Source organism: Lissotriton helveticus, chromosome 9, assembly GCF_964261635.1.
Source record: "Lissotriton helveticus chromosome 9, aLisHel1.1, whole genome shotgun sequence".
Lineage (NCBI taxonomy): Eukaryota > Metazoa > Chordata > Amphibia > Caudata > Salamandridae > Lissotriton > Lissotriton helveticus.
Window position 1 is genome coordinate 952,161,356 of NC_136070.1, and position 20,803 is coordinate 952,182,158.

Sequence of the window (20,803 nt, forward strand, 5' to 3'; positions counted from 1 at the left end):
AGATGACAGCGCCAACTGAGGGCATTCCTCTGAAAGGGAAAGGCAGACTACATGGCAACCATAGACCTCAATGGCACCTACCTACACATATCAGTAAACGAAAAGCACAAACAATTGCTCAGTTTGTAGTGAACCAGACACACTACCAATTCAAGGTGTTAACTTTCAGAACAAAATCAGCACTATCAGTGTTCCCAAAATCAAATGTCTAACTGGGTTTGCAGCACACATCTGGTGACCGGGGATACACATCTAATTGGACAACTGTCTTGTGAAAGCAAAGACAAGCAACCAGTGCAGAAAGAGCATCAACAAGGTCATATAAACCCTACACTGTCTAGGGTTCTCCATCAATTACGAGAAATGGTCATAGATCCCGGACACGAAAAAAACGTTTCTGTGTGCGATCTAGGAATCTCAAGCCACGAAGATGAGACCAGTGGACAAGAGGATCGAAGTGATCATAGAGCAGAGTCTTCGTTACCAGAAGAGGCAACATCTGACGATGAGAGCACGTCAAATGTACATAGGAAGTAACTTGGTTATTAAATTGGAATGCAATTTAATCTAAGGCCACACACTCTGTTTAATCCTTTTAATTTCTTACCTGCAAACTTTAATAGTCTCAGTTAAGGTATCGAGTACTATAAACAATCCTTGACAAACACCACGCCAACCAGGTGTGCAATTCACTGAGGTGGGCAGACAAACGCCTAACCTCCGCCGCTAGACATGGGATAGTGTATCTGTTTTGGCCATGGCAGTAGGAGATGACATTTCATCCTGGCTTTACCACTTTGCCAAAATATGCTGGTTGACAACACTGTAATCTGAAAGAGACACGTTAGTGGTAGATTCCTTACCTAGAATATCCCCTGGCGTCAGACTGGATCCGGAAAGTTTTTCGTCAGCAGTACCTCTGCGCGTCGGTAGGTGGCGTTGTGCGGCTCCGCTGGCGTCGTAGGCGCTGAGATGACGTTACAGAGACTACTTAGGCGCCAACCATGCGCGCTGACGTCAGTTCTTTCTTTTTCCGCTCCAGCAAGCGCAGATCCGGTTAGAGCACGTACCCTAGTCACTTTTTGAATAACATTTTGGAGACTTTTGTCTCTACTTCTCTTTTGAGTCTTTGACTCCTGGTGCCACGTAGGGATGCCTGGGTTTAAATCCTGCAGGGCCTGTCATCGTGCGATGTCGGTGGCTGACCCCCATGGCATCTGTCTCTACTGTCTGGAGCGCGACCATGACTCCCGGTCATGTTCCGACTGTCTGGCCATGGCTCCGAAAGGCTTTGCGGGAGCGGTCCCTTAAGCTGCTGGAGGCCCGGCAGTCGTCTCCGCACTATTCGAGGTCCAGGGGTCGATCGTTGGACCAACCGCAGAGCCATCATCATCGCTCCTCGGGGTCGAAGTCTTCACACTGTGAATCGGGTAAGAGACGTCCTAAGAAGAAGTCAAAGAGCATTTATGCTCTCCGACGTCCCCCCGTCGGTCTCTGGAGGTGGACGAGGGGGCTGGGGATACCTCCCCCACAGCTACGTTGGAGCCTTTGAGTCCCGCAGCCTACCCACCTTATCCAGGTCCGTCAGGGAATCCAGGTGCAAGATTTTCTTTCGTTTCTAGGATGCTTGTTTCCAGTCCAAAGAGGACCTGGCCTGGCAGTTCGGGCTGGACTGTTCCCATTGGGTGCAGGGTCAAGACTGATTTGCATATGGCTGAGTCCAAACTGGAATGGCATGGTGAGCAAAAAACGGTGGATTTAGGGGCAGATCTCTGTACTGGGGTGAATGTAGGATTGTTCTGCATTCTGTCCATCAATTGTTCTTTTTGCATTTGTCACCCCGAATGGGACGGGTATGCCTAGACGTGGGTCCTCTGCTCTCCATGCCACTGGAATCAAGCTATCCTGGCTAATGAGGGCTGAAAGAACGAAACCGGTCCTAGGATGCTTGTTTCCAGTCCAGAGTGGACCTGACCTGGCAGTTCGGGCTGGACTGTTCCCATTGGGTGAAGGGTCAAGACTGATTTGCATATGGCGCGGTCCAAACTGGAATGGCATGGTGAGCAAAAAAACAATGGATTTAGGACCAGATCTCTGTACTGGGGTGAATGTATGACATTGTTCTGCATTCTGTTCATTAATTGTTCTTTTTGCAAGGTTCTCCTCCGACGGCTCCGTCGCCTCCTGCGATTCCGTTTCTGGCGCCGCAATGGGTTCTGTTAGTTCCACCTCCACCCTTGCCCGGCTTTCGGGGCAATTTTGTTCCAGGTTAGGACTCTAATTAGGACATGGAGCTGGATCAGCCCCGACCGGTGCCGTTGGACCATTTATATTCCCCTTTCCCTCTCCTGCCGCAGCAGCCTGTGCCATGGGCAGTGGAGGAGGAGGGGGACTGGGAGGGGTCTGAGGACCCTCTTGCACGGCAGTGCGAGTCGGAACAGGAGTGGGCGGAAGAGTCGGAGGATGCAGGTGGCTCTGACCTCTCCTCTGAGCCTGGTTTTCTTTCTCCTCCTGCTGTGGCCATGGAGGAGGGCGCCACATACACTGTGGTGCTCCGTAGAGCAGCTAAGGACCTTGACCTTGATCTGCCTACGGTAACTCTCAAAACTAACCTCCTCACTGAAGTCCTTGTGGCGGCGGCAAGCTCTATGGAGCCTCTGCTACAGTTCAATGAGAAGTTAACTGATGTGTTGATGGGCACCTGGTCTAGACCAGCCACGGTGGCTCCTGTGGATAAGAACGTGGCCAGGCATCATCGCCCGGCACCGGGTGACCCTTCCTTTTTAACGACCCACCCAACTCTGGAGAGCCTGGTCGTCCAAGCCTCCACTTCCCAAAGCGCATTCCCTACCGCCCCGCCGGATAAGGAATCTAAGAAGCTGGAACAGTTTTCCTCTGCCAGCTTTGGGCGCCGGTCAGGGAACACTGCATCCCTCTTGGGCCGCTACTTTCACGCTGTGTGGGACACTGTTGCGCAGATGCTGCCCCAGTGTCTGGAGGAGGTTTGGGCAGTGCTTTCCCAAGCTGTCGCTGAGTGGAAAGATGCAGCAAAGTTCACCATCCGGTGTGGGCCGGACACCGCGGGCTCACTGGGTAGGGCGATCTCCACGAGAGTGGCCCTCCGTCGCCACGCCTGGTTGCGGTCCACGGGGTTTTCAGGGGATGTTCAGAGTTCCCTTATGGACATGCCCTTTGGTGGTACTCACCTGTTTGGCGATAAGGCAGACAGTACGCTAGTGCGTTTTAAGGACTCTCGAGCTACGGCCAAGTCCTTGGGTCTCTCCACCACACGCCCAGCCACGTCCGCTTTTTGTTCCGTTCGTGGTCACGGAAAAGGCGCCCCAACACATTTGTTCAGCCAGAAGCCTGCGCAGAACCAACCGGACGTGGTGGCCGCCGTGGCGGGACAGGGGGCCAGCGTGCCGGTCAGTCCACCTCCGCTCCCGCAGCATCTGCCGCAAAGCCTTCCTAGTCCAAGCTTTGGGGTGCACCCCACGCCGATGGACGGCAGTTATTCAACATCGCCTCCCCCACTGGCGTTCTGTCACCTCGGACAGGTGAGTGCTGCAAATCGTCCGAAGGGGCTACTCCCTCCCTTTCGAGTCTGCCCCTCCAGCCATGCCACCTCTGTTCCACCGCATGTCGGGAAATCACTTTGCGCTTCTCCAACAGGAAGTCACAGCCCTCTTGGCCAATGGGGCCATCGTGCGTGTTCCTGGGCCAGAAGTAGGAAGTGGTTGTTATTCCCACTAGGAAGAAGAGGGCCTACGCCCCATCTTGGACCTCAGGAACGTCAATCGCTTCCTCCGGAAGGAGAAGTTCAAGATGTTGACTAAGTCTCAGGTCTTGGCTGCTCTCGACCCTGGCGACTGGATGGTAGCGTTGGACTTGCAGGGCGCATATTTTCATATCCGTGGACCCTATGTCGGTAGGCTCTGCGCATGGCTGGAACATCAATGCATTACCTTGAGGATTCAACACCTGGCAGGTTCTCTGAACACCGGGGCGGACGGAATCAGCCGCCGGTGCATGATGGATCATGAATGGCGTCTCAACTCAGACGTGGCGTAAGGTCTCTTTCTGCAGTTATTTGACATATATGTAATCGCATTATCTGGCGTTTAGCCTTGGTTAGATCTATTCGCCACTGAAGAGAGCGCGCAATGTCATCAGTTCTGCGCGCTATGTTATCAGTTCTGCGCGCTGGAACTTCCAAGGCGGCACTCGCTCGGCGACGCTTTTCGTCACGAGTGGAGCTGCGGTCTGTTGTATGCCTTTCAGCCTATACTACTTCTGCCCAGAGTGCTGAAAAAGATTCGGCGTGATCGGGCCCAAGTCATCCTTGTGGGTCCGGATTGGGCACGAAGATACTGGTATCCCGAGCTACCCAGCATGGCGATCGACCCCGGATCTGACTGCCTCTTCGGGAGGATCTTCTGTCGCAGCAGCAGGGAACGGTCCTCCACCGAACCTGTCCAACCCCCACCTCCATGCGTGGAGATTGAGCGGCGACAGTTGACAGATTTCGACCTTCCTCCCGAAGTCAGTGATGTCATTCTGGGAGCCAGGCGGCCCTCCACTTAGACGGTGTACGCCTGCAGGTGGAACAAATTTGTGGCATGGTGCACAGCAAAGGCTGTGGATCCCCTTTCTGCCCCTCTTTCTGAGGTCCTTCTGTTCCTTCTCTCTTTGGCCCAGCAGGGCTCTGCTCTGGGCACTATCACAGGTTATCTTTTGGCCATCTCTGCCTTTCTACGGCTTCCAGATCAGCCTTCTCTTTTTAAGTCACCGGTTGTTAATCGTTTCCTCAAAGGGATTACACACACACGTTTCGTCCCGTACCTTTCATAATGCCTCAATGGGACTTAAATCTTGTCTTGACATATCTGATGTGCGCTCCCTTTGAGCCCCTTCATAACTGTCCCTTACGTCTTCTCACTCTAAAGACTGCTTTCCTGGTAGACATCACCTCTGCCAGAAGAGTGAGTGAGCGCCAGGCTCTTTCTTCTAAACCCCCTTTTCTTTCTGTTCCTCCGGACAAAGTGGTTTTAAGGACTCGTCCTTCTTTCTTGCCAAAGGCTGTCACACCCTTGCACACCGGGCAGACCATCACTTTGCCCACCTTCTTTCCGCCTCCGCATCCTTCAAAAGAGAAAGAGAAGCTCCACCGTCTGGACCCAAAACGTGCGCTCTCGTTCTATCTGAAGCACACACAACAGTTCCAGGTGGATGACCAACTCTTTGTTGGCTACGTGGGCGCCAAAAAAGGTCAGGCCATGCACAAACGAACCATCTCTCGGTGGGTCATTCTGTGCTTCAAAGCTTGTTACTCGTTGCCTAAGAAGGAGCCTCTTGTGGGGCTGCGTGCCCATTCTACAAGGGCAACAGCAGCCACTACTGCCTTGGGACGCGGCGTTCCCTTGCAGGACATTTGTCAGGCAGCTACTTGGGCCTCGCTGCACACGTTTACCAAACATTATTGCCTTGACAGTCAAGTCCGGAGAGACTGCTGCTTTAGCCGTTTTGTTTCCCGTGACTTTCTGGTGTAATCTTGTTCGCAGATCCACCACCGGGCTTGGTATTGCTGGGGTATTTTTTTCTAAGGTAAGGAATCTCACTAACGTGTCTTTTTCAGATGCACAAGTTACTACTTGTGTAACGATATATCTGTAAGAGACATTAGTTAGTAATAGATTCCTTACCACCCCACTCATCCTCCCCGTTCTGCAAACTGATTTCTAGGGTTAAGGTGTTATCCCTTTCAGGGCCCTAGTTTCATGGCACCAGTGGTCAGTTTCTTGCATGGCTCTGCGTTCCTGGCGTGGATAGTCGTGTACAGAGCTGACGTCACCGCGCATGGGTGGCTCCTAAGTAGTCTCCATGACGTCATCTCGGCGCCTACGACACAAGCGATGGACGCAGAGCCGCACGACACCACCTACTGACGCGCAGGGGTACTGCTGACGAAAAACTTTCCGGATCCAGTCTGACGCTTGGGGATATTCCAAGATAAGGAATCTATCACTAACTAATGTCTCTTACAGATATATCGTTACGCAAGTAGTAACTTGTGCTTTAAAGTCAGAGCAGGTTCCACAGCACATTTGTATTTCTTTGGTGAGAGTAGTCCCTAAGTCTCACCATTAGAACCACTCACTCTGCATTTGTTGTATAGTAAGGAAAACAGAAACGTGTCTCCTGCCCTCTCTGCAATGGCAGAGCAGGTCTTAGGACCCAGCACATATAGAGAAACAGCTCCACCTAGGGTTCGAGTCATCATAAGGATGATCCTTTCAGTTCCCATTCCCCATAGAGTTCAGACCCCTGTCCCAGAAAGGGCCATCCTGTAGACTTGCACATCAGACTCACCACTGCCACTCTCAAGGAGTTATGTTATTAGTCAGACTAATGTGGGCACTCCTTCTCACCTTGACTTTCCCTATGCATATCAAAGAGACACTCAGAGAAGTAACAGTATCCATCTACCCTTCTGCACACACAGGCTGTGGCACCCCCCTAGGGTGTTCCAGGAGCACAACACTACATATTCATACAAAAACATGACACCTGATGCCCAGATGCACTCACATACTCTCCTGTAGGGAAAACTCTCTGCACTTCTATGTTTTTATATGTTTGTAAGTGAGGTGAACCAAGAGTCCCTCAGAAGTTCCATCATTCTCGAATTTGTAGAATCATTTTTATATCAGAGCACCTAGGATCAAAGACCTGCAGTCATTTTTTGTTCCAATGAGCTGCTTGGAATAGGAAGTTTCTCCTAAGAGTACCAATTTTATGAGGATTTTGGCATAGGATTCTGACAAGTGTGCAGCTAAACAAACGGTATGGAAGTTGGGAGCACACTGCCTCACAGTCCCAGTCCATTTCGCCCCTTTGCATCCTGGTAAATGCAGTACACAGTTCAAACTTACTTCAAAAATAGCTGGAGTGTTTCACCAAAGTTGGTGCAGACATTGCTGTATATCTCTAGACATGTGTTTCTGGGTTGAGCCCTTCATCAGTAGAGAGCAGCAGTTTTAGAGAGCAAAGAAAAATCATCTGGGGTTGCTGGAAATGCTGCCAAGTTCCTCTCTGGTCACAGTACCACTCACAGGCACACAGGTGCATCTCCAAAGCTCGTCAGCTTGCTGGCACAAGGGAGCCTTTTAAATAGAAATGGGGTTGGGAGCACACTGCCTCACAGTCCCAGCACAATTCGCCCCTTTGCATCCTGGTAAATGCAGTACACAGTTCAAACTTACTTCAAAAATAGCTAGAGTATTTCACCAAAGTTGGTGCAGACATTGCCGTATATCTCTAGACACGTGTTTCTAGGTTGAGCCCTTCATCAGCAGAGAGCAGCAGTTTTAGGGAGCAAAGAAAAATCATCTGGGGTTGCTGGAAATGCTGCCAAGTTCCTCTCCGGTCACAGTACCACTCACAGGCACACAGGTGCATCTCCAAAGCTTGTCAGCTTGCTGGCTCAAGGGAGCCTTTTAAACAGAATGGGGATTGGGAGCACACTGCCTCACAGTCCCAGCACAGTTCGCCCCTTTGCATCCTGGTAAATGCAGTACACAGTTCACACTTACTTAAAAAATAGCAGGAGTTTTTCACCAAAGTTGGTGCAGACATTGCTGTATATCTCTAGACACGTGTTTCTGGGTTGAGCCCTTCATCAGCAGAGAACAGCAGTTTTAGAGAGCAAAGAAAAATCATCTGGGGTTGCTGGAAATGCTGCCAAGTTCCTCTCCGGTCACAGTACCACTCACAGGCACACAGGTGCTTCTCCAAAGCTTGTCCGCTTGCTGGCACAAGGGAGCCTTTTAAACAGAATGGGGGTTGTGAGCACACTGCCTCACAGTCCCAGCACAGTTCGCCCCTATGCATCCTGGTAAATGCAGTACACAGTTCAAACTTACTTCAAAAATAGCTGGAGTTGTTCACCAAAGTTGGTGCAGGCATTGCTGTATATCTCTAGACACGTGTGTTGGACCTGGACTTGTGGCGTGGTTCCCCCCATTCCTCAGCACCCCGTTAGCCTAGCCCTGCACCCAGAAACCCCTGGTCGTCTCATTCCTTATCCGCCCCGCTCCCTACACGACCCTACCACCAGACGACCATCCCCGCATTCCGCCATCCCTCTTCCCGGTACCGGGTGCCCAGAATCTGCATCAACCCACAGGGCCCCCGGCCGCCATTACCCTTCCCGAGGTCCCTGACTCCCTAGGCCTTGCCTGACCCCGGCCCCAGCGAAACTTAAGCTTCAGACGCGCCATGCCCGGCTGGGGGGGGTAAAGGGCTTCCTGAGTGAGATAAGAGCCAGGAGTTTCGATTGCACCTCCGGCCTCCCCTTGGGGACTGGTTTCTCTCACACCTCTGGCCTTCCCTTGTGGGCTGGTTTCGTTCACCCCTCTGGCCTCCCCAAGAGCTGGCTTCAGACCCTGCTGGGCGTCTGGGAATTCCCGGACGCATCTTCTAAAGGATCAAAGGGCCAACCGAAGGAACACTATCGACGACCAGCCACGAGGCATGAGATCTCCGCCTGCGAGGGTCCGGACATCAAAGGGCCACTGTGCTATATCAAGGCCCGTCCAAGAACTAGCAGGCAGTTGTATCCTGGACAAGAGAGCCCTGCTGATCTGATCGCGGCTCAACCCTTGGGGAGAAGACTGAAACTTGGAACTTATCGAGCCCTGCTGACGCTGTCACGGCTCATCCTCGTGAAGAAGGAACTGGAACCTCGGAGCCCTGCTGACCTCGTCGCGGCTCATCCTTGAACTCTAAGGACATTTGTTGAACACCCTGAGCCCTGCTGACGTGGTCGCGGCTCCGCAAGAACTGACAGACACTCTGTTCACTCCGGATCGAGCCCTGCTGACCTCGTCGCGGCTCGAGGAGTACTCTGGTCCGGCTGGACCATCGACGCTACCAACACGACCTGGTTCGAGAAGAAGTGAGTGGAGTAGCCAGTACGATCGTCATCTTCCGTATCCCCCGGCTCGAGGATTGAGAGCTGTGCGCAGGGTACGCTTCGTACTAGCCTACTATTGAGACTGTCCCGCTTCCCTCCTCCTTACCACTGAGACTTTACAATCCCTCGATCTCCTGTAAATACGTGTTCATTTTGCCTACCTCTCTACTGTGTGATAAAGAACTTGCTTACTGCAATCCACGGTGTGGTGTCCGTTCATAAGTGTGGTGTGAGCTCAGTGTGTACGATCCTAGACTCGAAGTCCTCCCCGGCGGGGACTGGTGTTAGAATAGTAAATTATACTATTCACTATCCGCGCCCAAAAACGCAAGTCGTTGTAGCGACTTGTGTTGTTAAAGACGCGTTGAAAGGCACGCGTTGAAACGGTACGCGTTGTACCGTCATACATCCGGCAGTGTGCGCCCACCCCCTTCCCGTTTGAAAAGGCTCCCTTGAGCTAACGAGCTGACGAGCTCTGGTTGATGTACCTGTGCCCAGCGAGTGGTACTGAGACTGGAGAAGACTTTGGGCAGCATCTCCAGCACCCCCAAAAAAAGTGTTGCTCTCTACTGAAGAAGCAAAAACAACAATTGATGGACAGAATGCAGCACTATGTCCTACATTCACCCCAGTACAGAGATCTGGGCCTAAGTCCATAGTTTTTTTATTCACCTCTCCACCCCAGTTCAGACATGGCCATATGCAAATCAGCCTTGACCCTGTTCCTCATGGGAACAGTCCAGCCCGAACTCCCAAGCCATGTCTTCCCTGGACCGGAATCAAGCATCCTAGGACCGGTTTCTGGCTATCAGCCGTCATCAGCCAGGATAGCTTGACTCTAGTGGTGTGGTATGACATTGTTCTGCATTCTGTCCATCAACTGTTGTTTTTGCACTCTACTGAAGGACAATTATCCTGTAACACGTGTCTAGAGATACACAGCACTGGCTGCACCAACAAGGGTGAAAAACTAAAGCCTGAAACCGAAGAAAGTGTTATCATGCACTGCATTTATTATGATGCATCGGGGCAAACTGAGTGCTGGAGTGTAAGGCAGTGTGTGCCCACCCCCTTCCAGCTAAACAAGCGGTGTTGCCTGGGTCATCTATACTGACCATTTTTTAGGTAATAAGACAATGTGACAGAGAGAGAAATATATATATGTGGTGTCAAGAGATAATTTCTATCAAGTTATGTACCAAACCATTATGCCACTTTCATCTAACAATTATATTCTTTGTTTTGCTCCATCAGTTTGTTACCATGGACACGGCGAGCTTTATCGAGGGACTGTTAGCATGACCCGAAAAGGAATTGCATGTCAAAAGTGGTCAGACCAATACCCTCATGTTCCATCGTAAGTCACAACTCTCATTTGCGTAGCCAAAAGCATGTTTTGTTCATAAATGGGATCTCTGCCTGAAGAGACCAGTACTTTGAAATGCCTAGTGTGATTGATCATTGTGTTTTGCAAATACTTTTTTGTTTAAAAAAAGATTTTTGCTTCTTGATAATAGTCACCACATCAGTTTCTGTATCTTTGGGAACCCACCCAATTCCTGCTCATGACCGACCTGAAAAGTTGGTAAACTTTGTGGACTTAGCAATGCTAATTGCCTTGCAACTATTAAGGTATGAGTCTCCAGAATCCTTCAAGGTGAAGGAGGCAAGTGCAATCATGAAGACATTAGTAAGGCAAAAGGTCTCTGTAGAGCTTCAGCGATTGTAGTTAATGGCAGGAAATAAGAAAGTAGTGTGCACTTTTGCTTTGACTGAAATATATAGAGGGAAGTTGAAAAACAGAACGACATTAAATGGGCAGAAACAAAAAAATACAATAGTGAAATGCGGAAAATTCATACTTAGGAGGGCTTTACAATTTAAAACCGTTTTTCTTATTGTATTTAAAGTTTTGTACAAATTAATGCAATTCACAAATCTGAAAGACACGTTAGTGATAGATTCCTTACCTTAGAATATCCCCAGGCGTCAGACTGGATCCGAAAAGTTTTTGCTTAACAGTACCCCTGTGCGTCAGTAGGTGGCGTCCTGTGGCTACGCGTCCGTCACTGGCGTCATATGCGTCGAGATGATGACACGAAGAGTACTTAGGCGCCACCCTAACTCTCGGACCTTACCACTACAATATCAAAGCATTCAAAAAATCCCATAATAAAATGGAAAAATAAAAAAGGGATATAAGTCTACCAATGTACAAAGTACAGTTTATCATGCAGGGGTCTAGGAATCGGGCAGAGAAAAAAATGTCCTACTTCGAACAAAGATCTTAATCATTTAATGAAGATTTGCTTAACAAAATGTGTCTTCGCTGAGATATGACATGAGTCAATTGAAGAAGGCTAGACGATGGGTCTCAGATGCATCTTCAGAACCAGCTTGGGTAAATAGTGCAGAGTGGTAACATTTCAGGATGGATAGTATCCTGACTCCAGATCCGGAGAGTTTGAATCTAGCTGCTCGATACATTTGCTGATCAGTCAAATAAAGTTTGTAAAAATATACTGTTATAGGGGTTAGCCAGTGTAGCTGAAATAAAATTTACGTACATTTGTACCCCTCAGGGGGTAAGCGGTGGTACATATTTGAACAACAGTCTGTATAAAAAGATGGGCAATCCTGACAAAAAAGCATCATCACTAATATTACATTATGGAGGTATCAATGCACCCTTTTGTTTAGTGAAACACATTTGCCCCCATTGGCCAATTTGTCCCACAATTGAGAATATGGGACTGTCAGAGGTGTGAGCACCCACACTCCTCTATGCCATGGCCTTCAGCCTGTGTTGGGCCCCAGAGGATTGTGACAGATCAGAGGTGCACAATACTCTTTCCCTTTGGCTAGGCAGGGTGGACAAAAAGTCAACTGCCAACTCACTTTCGGGCGAATTGGATGGGCAGCAGGATAATGGTAGGAAATATCTGACATGCATCAGAGAGATTTTAAAAGGTTTGCTGATGCTTCACTTTTGGAAGTAAAATGTAATTTATACTTATTGATCACAAATGCACCATCCAACACCATTACTAATATTCAGAAACCAATTCACTTTTCAGCAGGTGCCCTGCCCAATTCACGCTTATACCTACCTTGCATTGGACACCCTTGCAACCACTAGCCAGTAGCCAAACACCCATCATCAAAAATAGACATATTTACCAGCAGACACCCAGATCACAACTATCACAGGCTCAGACATTACATCAGATGCACACACTACCATGATAAAATTATCATAAAACCATTTTCAGACAGCCACACCCCACCATAAGATGCCCAATCATGCTCCAGAACACTGCCACACAATCCTCTCCCAAGAGACGGCCCAACACGCACCATCAAACACACATGCACACCATTGGATACCTGTACAAACCCATTCGTACAAAAAGTTGGGCACATGCACCAGTGGACACTCCCCAAATCATCATATGCCCCCTTACACCATCTCTCACTGCCCTAAATACCCACCATCAGAGGCCAAAAACATCCACCATCAGATGAACAAACATGCTCTCTAACACCACCATTAGCAGACAACACAATCACCAGCAAACTAGCCTCTGAACATATACACTATTAGATACCCAATGACACAACTTCAAATTCCCCCACTTTCACACAAACACCATCAGATGCCCACACAAACTCACAACATTAAATGTCCATTCTAAGACTGTTAGATGTCCACACAGACTATTGAACACCCACACACCTATCAAACATCCATATACATCAGATGCACATCCTCACTATCAGACCCCCCCCACAATGCCATCAAATACGCAGGCAGCTATTACGAGACACTCCCACATACGTTTCATCTGTTGGTTAAACACCCTTCTGCAAATGCCTTCAGACACCAACCATACAATGGACACGCACACTCATCAGATGACCACACCCACCGTCAAACACTCGTACAATCAGCATAAGATGCCTACACACCACCCATCTGATGTTCACACACCCACCATCACAAGTCCACGCATTCTATTTTATATTCTTATGCACATGTCCAGTTCTGTAGAATTCCCCACAGATGTAAACACACCAAAGGACACTGGTAGCTTTGTCTGGAGTGGTGTACTGGCAGAGTCTTGAGGCACAGCCAGACAGAAGAATAATTCAGTGGCTTCACTAGCTAGGACAGCTGCAGTTGCTAACTTCCTTCGATCACCAGAGCTGGAAGCGAACATGGTTTGTGAGCCACAATGCTTGTTTATCTCCATAGCTTTATAAAAGGCCATGCTGCTGCCATAACCCAGTCTTATACCATGTGCAGTTAATTTCCTCCCTGGGAGAAAAATGCCTGCTGCTCTTTATGTGCTTCTCTTCTTCCATTCCCCCAAAGCCTAAACTGCATCTTCCTGTCGGTGTGTATTCCACCTCCTTGACTGCTGAACATTGCCAACTTGACAAAATATGCCATAAGACACAGCACTAACATGAAACTCCAATGTATATACCATCAATTTTTCGGATTATCAGATGTAATCACACACCCAAACACAGATACCATCCATTGACACCCACTCATTCCCCATCAAATAGCCACATACCCTTAAATACATACACTCACTAATCGCAAAGCCTCTCACACATACCATGATGTCATTAGGCACACCATCAGCCAACCATGAAACATGGCGCAGGGGAAGGTATTGGTAGCCCTATTATTTTATAGCCTGCAATAAGGCCCAAGGCAAACAGAGCAACACCCAAATTGTCATCTTTCCAAGCTACCTTACCTCTCAGAAAATAGGAGGATGAAGTTGAATGGAAGTAAGGTTAACAATATCACAGTAGCCTAAACACTATGAAATTTAGAAGTCAAGGTACTACCTTAACCTAGACTCTCATTTGAACTGTTGAGTTTCATGGCTAAACTAGATGTAACCATGTTAAGCACTATATTACCTTGTGTGGCCATGAGACAGCCACAGTAGAGAGAGTTGTTCTTTCTTAATGTGGCAAACCGCATGGGTGCAATGTGGTTAGCGAACAAATGAAGGAACCCCAGGTAATAAATGGTTAACTATTCTGTGAAGAGGCATCTTCATTTCATTGTAATGTATTAGTGTTATCACTTTGGCTTTGCACAAGCCCAAATAAATGATTTGCACTCAATAACTGTCGGATTCAAATCAAATTTTTTATTCACTTCAATTTCATAGCTTCAAAAACGAATATAACCTTTATAAGTTGAAGATTCATAAATGTTTTGTCCTGCCATCGAGGTAAATGCTGGACATAATGCTTACCAGTGGCTCCAATTGTAGATTTTCTATATCTGGCCTGGGGCTGCCCGGGGTACATAGATTACGGACCCGGGTGGTGGAGTTGGTGAAAAGGGGTACAGGATTTAGAGTACTGACAACCCTGCTGCACTGTTTACTCGGATATGTTATGAAGCCCAAGAGGCGCAAGAATTAGTATAAACTATTATAACTCCTCCTGCTCCTTGCAAAGCGCAGGGTGGCAATAACTTGGATGGGGAAGCGTTCCCCCTCTCTGGATGAATGGATGAGGGATGGGCGTAAGTGGTCTCTGGTGGAAGAGGTCCATATGAAGACTAGCAGGAGTGATGAGAAGTTAGAAGAGGATCTTAGTACTTGGAGGGAGTTATGTTGCACGTTCTTAAACCCTGAGATGTACCTAAGTGATCAGCATGTCTCGGATGTTAGTGGATGTTCAACTGAAGAGGATACGTGTTGATATTCTGAAGTTCATATGACAAGCTCGTTGTTAGATAACTGGTATAGTGGACAGTGATCATGTACTGTTTATATATCTTTGCATCTTGTCGTGGATCTCAAACGAACACAATGTTTGACATCATGTGCCTATATTGGTTCTTACCGATGCAGCGCCATGCGCTGCTCGCGTAAGCGAGACTTATTGTCGCCGGGTAGCTTAGCGAAGTGAGACAGGAGAGGTGCACGAGCTTGCATATCACATTGGAGACAATGGCTGTGACGGCGCAGTTTTGGAGACATGCGCTGTGAACGCGCCCGTCTCTTCTCGTGCTCCCCCGCGCGTTAACTTTTGCGAGCGAGGGCGCCTGGACAGCCTCATCAGGATCGCGCCACGGCTCACCTCCTGATCAGCCTCCGAGGGTAATGGCTTTCTCATCGAGGGCGCCTGGACAGCCTCGTCAGGATCGTACCATGGCTCACCTCCCGGTCAGCCTCAGAGGTTAATGGCTTTCTCATCGAGGGCACCTGGACAGCCTCGTCAGGATCGCACCATGGCTCACCTCCCGGTCAGCCTCGGAGGTTAATGACTTTCTCATGGAGGTTTGTGTGGATTCTGTGGAGTCTGCGGTAAATGCCAAGAGAGGAGGTAAGGGAGACGTCTGACCAAGCACACTGGTCACTGACTGTCATAGGCCAAGCAGGAGAGGGCAACACCCCTCCCCAACCGGCAGCTTCGTAAGTGTCCTCGTTTCAACTGCCTGTTGAGATGTGTGTTTGTTTACTTACTGCCTACATCAAAACCTACTGTTTTTACTTCCACTGACTTTCTCCAGGTCCTATGATTTTCTTTCACCCATTCACATCACTCAAGCAGTCCCATCATGGTTTTAGTCGCCATGAGATGTTTGGAAATAAGTAGATGCCGTTGTTTCTTCGTGAATGCGCTTTTAATAAATAGTTGGTCTAAATTTGGCCAAGTGTATGCGCCTGCTTCGTGGCACATTCATACTTAAAGTGGGACTACATGTTTACTGACATACATTTAACTCAAAAAGCACATGTCACTTCAAATCTGCTGAAAATGTCGCGAAACAAGGTAATTATTTCGTAAAACACTAAGAAGCACACCGCAAGCTGGGAATAACCTAGTGAAAGGGAGTCTGTGGTTTATAGAGGCTAAAAATAAGTGTTCAGTGATTTGCTTGTTAGATAGGACAGGAAAACGGTGCTTCAGTATCGCTGTGTAGTTTTAAGTCCTCCACCATGCTTCCTGAGCTATGCACGGCGGTGCTTCTCTTATATGCAATGCAATGGGTCTCGCATTACTGAATGTTTGAGCTATTGGTGTTGCATTATTATTAGCAATGCCAATAGATCAAACTTTAATAATGTGAGACCTATTGCATTCCAAATGCTTGTTATTGATTTTTACAATCAATAACAAGCATTTGGAATGCAATAGGTCTCACATTATAAAAAATAAAGGGTTTAAAAAAAAAAAAAAAGGATTCAGTAATTTGCCAAAAGGCGACAGCTTAGCTGCTGTTATATATATCCACGTATTGAGGCGGTCTAATTTCTTTACTATGGGTCATGTGGTTAAAATGAGCTATTGCTTTATTATTCTTGTAACATTATAACATTGCTTAGTCATCTAAGACTGATGACCCTACCAAAAAGTTTCCTTAAGCAAGATTTGCAATTAGAACCTGTTGCAATAAGTCCATTTTTAAAAGCCTCTGGGGTAAATTATTTGCTGCACATTTTTTATTTGTATATATGCTACTCATTCTTTTGGAGATCATGTTGGGTTCTTTCAACTAGAACAGGAATAGATTAGATTGTCGAAACCTTTAAGATTTCCATTAGACAGTAAACATTTTACTCATTCTAACATGATTCGACAATACTGCTTTACAAATTGGAATTTAAGAATACCGTGGCAAAAGCTAGTTTTATCTGATGTTGCTTATTGTATGAACCATAAACGATATATAAGAATAACTGAATCTCCTAGTTTAAAATAAAACAGTGGCATTTATCTACTTTTCAAGATCACTCACTGCATTTTTTTGTGTGGATTTTAAGAAGTTGGAATTTGCCATTAAAATGATTCAGCCAGATTGTAGGGTAACGCATTTAATGATTTTATCTGTTCTCGACGTCACAGTAGTATTCAGGCTTTGAAATAGGTTATGTCTCTGTCACATCCTCCATACAGTACGTGTATGGTTCCTCAAAAAAAAAAAAAAAAAAAAAAATTAGAGACTGCAAAAGAAGCTTTGGACTATATCACAGCCTCAAACATCTCTTCTGCCTAGTATTGCATTTTTTAAATCCTTTTTAACACTTAGTTAATCCTATTTTATTGCTGTTTATTGTATTATTTCCTGACCTTCAGTGTAGGTCTTGAAACATTGATAAACTTTAACTGCTGCATAGAGTTTTGCAGCGCTTTAAAAACAAAAACCCAGTGTACATTAATAACTAAAGTATTTCTCCATCTCAATGTTACAAGAACACCCGTATGTTTTGTATTGCAAATGTGGCCTCTACGTTGCATGTCTGGTTTGTGCAAGCAGGTGGAAAATATTTATTACACGTTTTTTAATTTAGTTTTGTGGCTGGGCACCCATCACTGGTGGTTGTTGCATAATGTGAGTTACAACAGTTACTCAACTTTTTTTAGGCTGGATGTGGAGAATTCATACCAACCTCTCCGACTGGTAGTAAAGCTTAGGAAGAAGCATGGCCTCAGTTTCTGCACTCTTAAGCTCAATGGGGGTTTTTACTTACTAGCTAGTGAAAACATATTTCCCCGACTAGAACGATTTTAGTATTAGAATGAAATGGAAATAAAACGTTCTCGAGTTTGTCATGTATACTAGACTTGTGTTTTTATATTTGTTTTCAATTTGTTTTAGTATTTTCATATGACTGGTTTTTATGCATTTCTGATTTTGCACTGTAAACATTTCGAACCGCACTGCTCAGTGTTCATTCAGTGCAGCTGCTGTATCACTGTTCATTCTACAAAAACAGGTTTTTATTATACAGCTTTTACTATGACATTGTAAATATTATGTGTGTCTTTTATGATCTGCACGATCGAAATAAAGATTGAATTGAAATTGAAGTTTCTCAACACATAAGGCTGTCTACCTCCTTATCCTTTGGTCACAGAAAGAGCAGGTCTTTAAACTCTATACTTATGATCCTACAATACTGCACACGTGTGGGTGGATATTGTTATGATCACCTTTTTATGCCCTATGGCATGTCATCCCTAGTCCCTGGTGGGGTACTATGAAATGGTTATGTACTAATGAATTCATACTAATTTTGGACTCATTTGCACAACTTTGTAAGAATATAAGTTAACCTTATAAGTGATTCCTCTTTCCTGCAAGATTATGGGAAGTCTACTGCAGTTTCAAATCATGTGTCTAGATAAAGCTCTGGCTAACTCATTACCTCGTGTGAGTACAACTTCTCATGCTATGATAAGGGTGGTGAAAACATACTTCACATATTTTTCCCTGAAACATTGTGTAAAAAAATACTGCCTGGAAAGCCCCTTTCAGCAGCAGAAATCTGTGTCAAAAAACGCAACCTGTAATGGTGATGGGCCCTGAAATGCCAGATAGCAGGTCCATCGAAAGTTAGGGGTCTGTTTTTGCCAAGGTCTTGACTAGCTCCTAGCTACTTTCAATAAAGAGGCATTCATGCACTTGACCCTCCTCTTTGAACTAGACCTCAATCCCAGGCTACTGACAACACTCCACTTTCCAACATACCAGGGCAACCTACTCCTGTTTAAATTAGCAAGAACATGTTAAACAGAACAGTGCATGACCACTCATATACCATACGTCCTTAAACATGGCAACTTATAGATTTTTTTTTTTTAAAAGGACTGCCAACAATACAGCAATAGGGAATATTCCTGTGTATAGAATTGATACTGTAAATCAAGCAATAGCAAATAATAGTGACAATAATAGATCCATACCTCAAAATCATTGTAATTGAAATGATCCTCCATTGTTCAATAGGATGAATAATGAAAATTTGCCTAGCCTTCGTGCTGGTAAGTTTCAATTCTATTAAGGACTCGGAGGCGAGGATTATGCCTTCTTCCTTCGCTTTATTTTCCACACGGCAGTGAAAAACAACAATACAAAACTACATTTCCCATGAACACTTGGGAAAGAAAGAAAGTCTTAACATGAGTCCTTCAACTATGTCCGCACTCCTGCCAGCTCCCATAATGCATCAGCTCTGGTTCCTCTTCCTTCACGTGAAGCACACGTTGAACAGTTTGCATGCATCCTGCTTGGGACCGTCATTTCCTGTAAAAGAGGCGGTGTCAATGACTGAACCTCTGGACACCAATTCCAATACATCAAAGAATGCTTTCACAAATGCATCAACAGTAAAACAAGCTGAAACAGTTCAGAAAATGGATTACTTACAACCATACGGGGAGAGTCCACTTCTTTGAAGTCATTCGAAGGGATAATCCTCGCCTCCGAGTCCTTAATAGAATTGAAACTTACCAGCACGAAGGCTAGGCAAATTTTCATTCTATGGCAGGACCGGAGGCTTCGGATTATGCTAGTTCAAAGCTTGTCGACAACTACCCTCACCACTTCTAACACCGGCTTGAAATAGAACCTTTTAAAAGTGGAATCTGAGGGCCAATCGGCCGCTCGCATCAGATCCTCCAGAAGTGCCCCTAGGGCAAATGCTTTAGAGGCCATCGCCCCTCTGGCTGAATGGGCACCAAACTGCTTGGTATTGATTCCCGCCTCCTGCATAACCCAACGCACCCATCTGGCGATGGTCAGTGAAGAAACTGATTTGTACGGCTTGTGTAACGCAATAAGCAGCTGTCTTTCGCCCGGGGGGCGGGAGTCATCAATCATCTCTTCATAAGCACGGAGGCATTGCACTACACATAACTTAGGGGAATCTGGAAAAGCCGGATAAGAAATAACTCTTGTGTGCGATTTCGTTCGTCTACTCACGGTAAAGGAAACACCATACGGCGAGAACACCCTGGCCGAGATATCCAAAGCTCGCACATCAGAAACTTTCCTGCAATACACCAGGCACAACAACATAGCCAACTTGGCCGTTACCTCTTTGCGAGAAAGGAACCTGTTCGGTTGCCAAGAAAGAAAAAGATTCAACACCCTGTTCACATCCCAAAGGACTGAGTAGCGTGGTTCCGGAGGGAGCAAGAGTCGAATCCCTCTCAGGAGACGGCACACCAAAGGATGCTACCCTACTGGGGATCCCTAGACCATAACATGACCAGCCGAGATCGCTGAGCGGAAGGTATTAATGGATCTATACGCCAATCCATCCTCTGCCAGACTTGCAAGAAAATTAAGGATGTGGACTACATCTGCCCCCACGGGATCGACAGTCCGTCGCACACACCAACAACGCCATTGATGCGAGGCTGATCTATATCTCCGAGTCGTGCTATCCGCCCATGCCTTGGAGAGTAGGTCCTCAGCCGTTCCCGAAAGGCCTGGGAGCGACCAGCAATGACGGAGATCCTCCAGGCCATCAGCCTCAGAGATCCTTCCTGGATCAACAGATGGGGAACCCGGCCGGGACTGAGCAGAATGTGAGGAGAGTGGGGGAGTAGGATTGGAAAATCCCAAGAAAGTTCCAGAAGAACCAGAAACCAGACTGGAGACCTCCACCAAGGTGTGATCAGGACTACCTCTGCCAACTGACTCCGCAACTGCGCCGACACTCGTGTTATCATGGAGAACGGGGGAAACGCATATCCCTGCTCCCTCGACCAGTCCTGAAGGAAAGCATCTGTTGCTTCCGCCAGATGATCCGGGCGCCAGCTGAAGAACCTCAGAAGTTGATGGTCAAGGCGTGACGCAAACAGGTCCACGGAAAAGGGACCCCAGGACTCTGACAGGAGGGAGAAGACCTGCGGATCCAGCTTCCAGACACTGGAATCCTGGAGGTGCCAGGAGTGCCAGTCGGCCACCTTGTTCTCCTGACCCGGCAGGTATTCCGCTGTAACCGAAACCTGGTGGTCCAGACAGAAATGCCAAGAATCCCTGGCTAGGTTTGC

General features: G+C 47.1%; 1 protein-coding gene across 1 annotated transcript in view; it reads left to right on the forward strand.

The window, feature by feature from the left end:
- Positions 1-20,803, forward strand: part of MST1 (macrophage stimulating 1) — a 441,328-nt gene that overhangs the window by 317,462 nt on the left and 103,063 nt on the right. The window contains exon 11 of the mRNA XM_078661212.1: positions 10,229-10,331. Coding sequence (XP_078517338.1) covers positions 10,229-10,331 — 103 coding nt within the window. The remainder of the gene's footprint in view (positions 1-10,228; positions 10,332-20,803) is intronic.